At 47.9% G+C, this 1168-nt stretch overlaps 1 protein-coding gene across 1 annotated transcript; it reads right to left on the bottom strand.

Moving 5' to 3' along the window:
• Positions 1–202: 202 nt before the first annotated feature.
• On the bottom strand, positions 203–712 carry LOC145986921 (protein GVQW3-like). The gene has a single exon (XM_083121387.1). The coding sequence runs from the start codon at positions 710–712 to the stop codon at positions 203–205; it is 510 nt and encodes a 169-aa protein (XP_082977513.1).
• Positions 713–1168: the final 456 nt, after the last annotated feature.

The raw sequence follows: 1168 nt of genomic DNA, 5'->3' as shown, positions 1-1168 counted from the left end.
GACAACGGATGCTTGGGCCGTATGGACGCGTGCATTGTCGGCCAGGAGACGGACGCCTTTGCTGATCATGCCACGTCGTTTTTGTTTCAATGCATTATGCAGTTTCTCCGAAGGTTGCAGTAGTAATCGCTGTTGACGGTCTCGCCCTTCGGAAGGTAATTTGTTAAGATTACCCCGCGGTTATCCCAAAAAACGGACAGCATCACCTTCCCGGCAGATTTCTGGACCTTCGCCTTCTTGGGAGGGGGGAGGATGGATGTTTCCACTCCTTGCTCATTTCTTTCGTCTCCGGATCGTAGAGGTATACCCAGCACTCGTCCATAGTGACGAGACAAGCAAAAAAATCATCTTCATTCCGCTCCAACAGAGTCAAATTCTGCTGGGAAAAGTCGTGGCGAGTTTGCTCTTGAAGAGGTGTCAACAAGCGAGGTACCCAGCGTGCAGACACCTTATTCATGTGCAGTTCCTCATGAATAATCCTCCACACACTTCCGTAACTTAGTCCAGTCTCCGCCATCACTCTTTCCATGGTCGCTCTTCTGTCGTCGAGGATAACGGCCTCCACTTTCTTCACCATGGCAAGATCATCCTTGATTGAGGGTCTACCCGCTCGTGGCTCGTCTGCCAGGGACATGTGACCACTTTGAAAGTTCCTCTTCCACCTCACAACCGTGTCATATGATGGGCTTGCATCCCCATACACAGCTTTCATTTCGTCGTGGATTTGGCGTGCGTTGTTGCCCTTCAAACGGAGAAACTTTATGACACTTCGGGCTTCAATTTTGTTCATCATGCAGGTTGATGTCTTCTACAGCCTTCGGAAAGAAAACTACGTTAGACAAAGATTTGATATTTGCACAAGTATGCATGGCAATGACACTGATTATGCACAAAAAGTTTCATGTAAATATCTCTATAACTTCTTTATTATAATTAAAACTTTTGGATACCCCCTCGTATGATGAAATCAGTGATATTTTCTATTATCTTTGCGCATTAATGCATATAGGTTCTCCTCCGTAGTCGAGCGGGTTAAGGCGTTCACTCGTCTTGAGATCGTTTGCTGCGGGACGGCGTAGGTTCGAATCCGGCTCTGGTCGGAATTTATTCGGCCTGCGTATAGGGCCGGTGGCAACCCACCATCGTGAGGAAATTGGGGAGCTCCGAG

The sequence above is a fragment of the Lepisma saccharinum genome, chromosome 4 (genome assembly GCF_977018435.1).
Source record: "Lepisma saccharinum chromosome 4, izLepSacc3.1, whole genome shotgun sequence".
NCBI lineage: Eukaryota > Metazoa > Arthropoda > Insecta > Zygentoma > Lepismatidae > Lepisma > Lepisma saccharinum.
The sequence above is the reverse complement of the archived record's forward strand: the minus strand, read 5'-3'. Positions and strand labels throughout refer to the sequence as shown.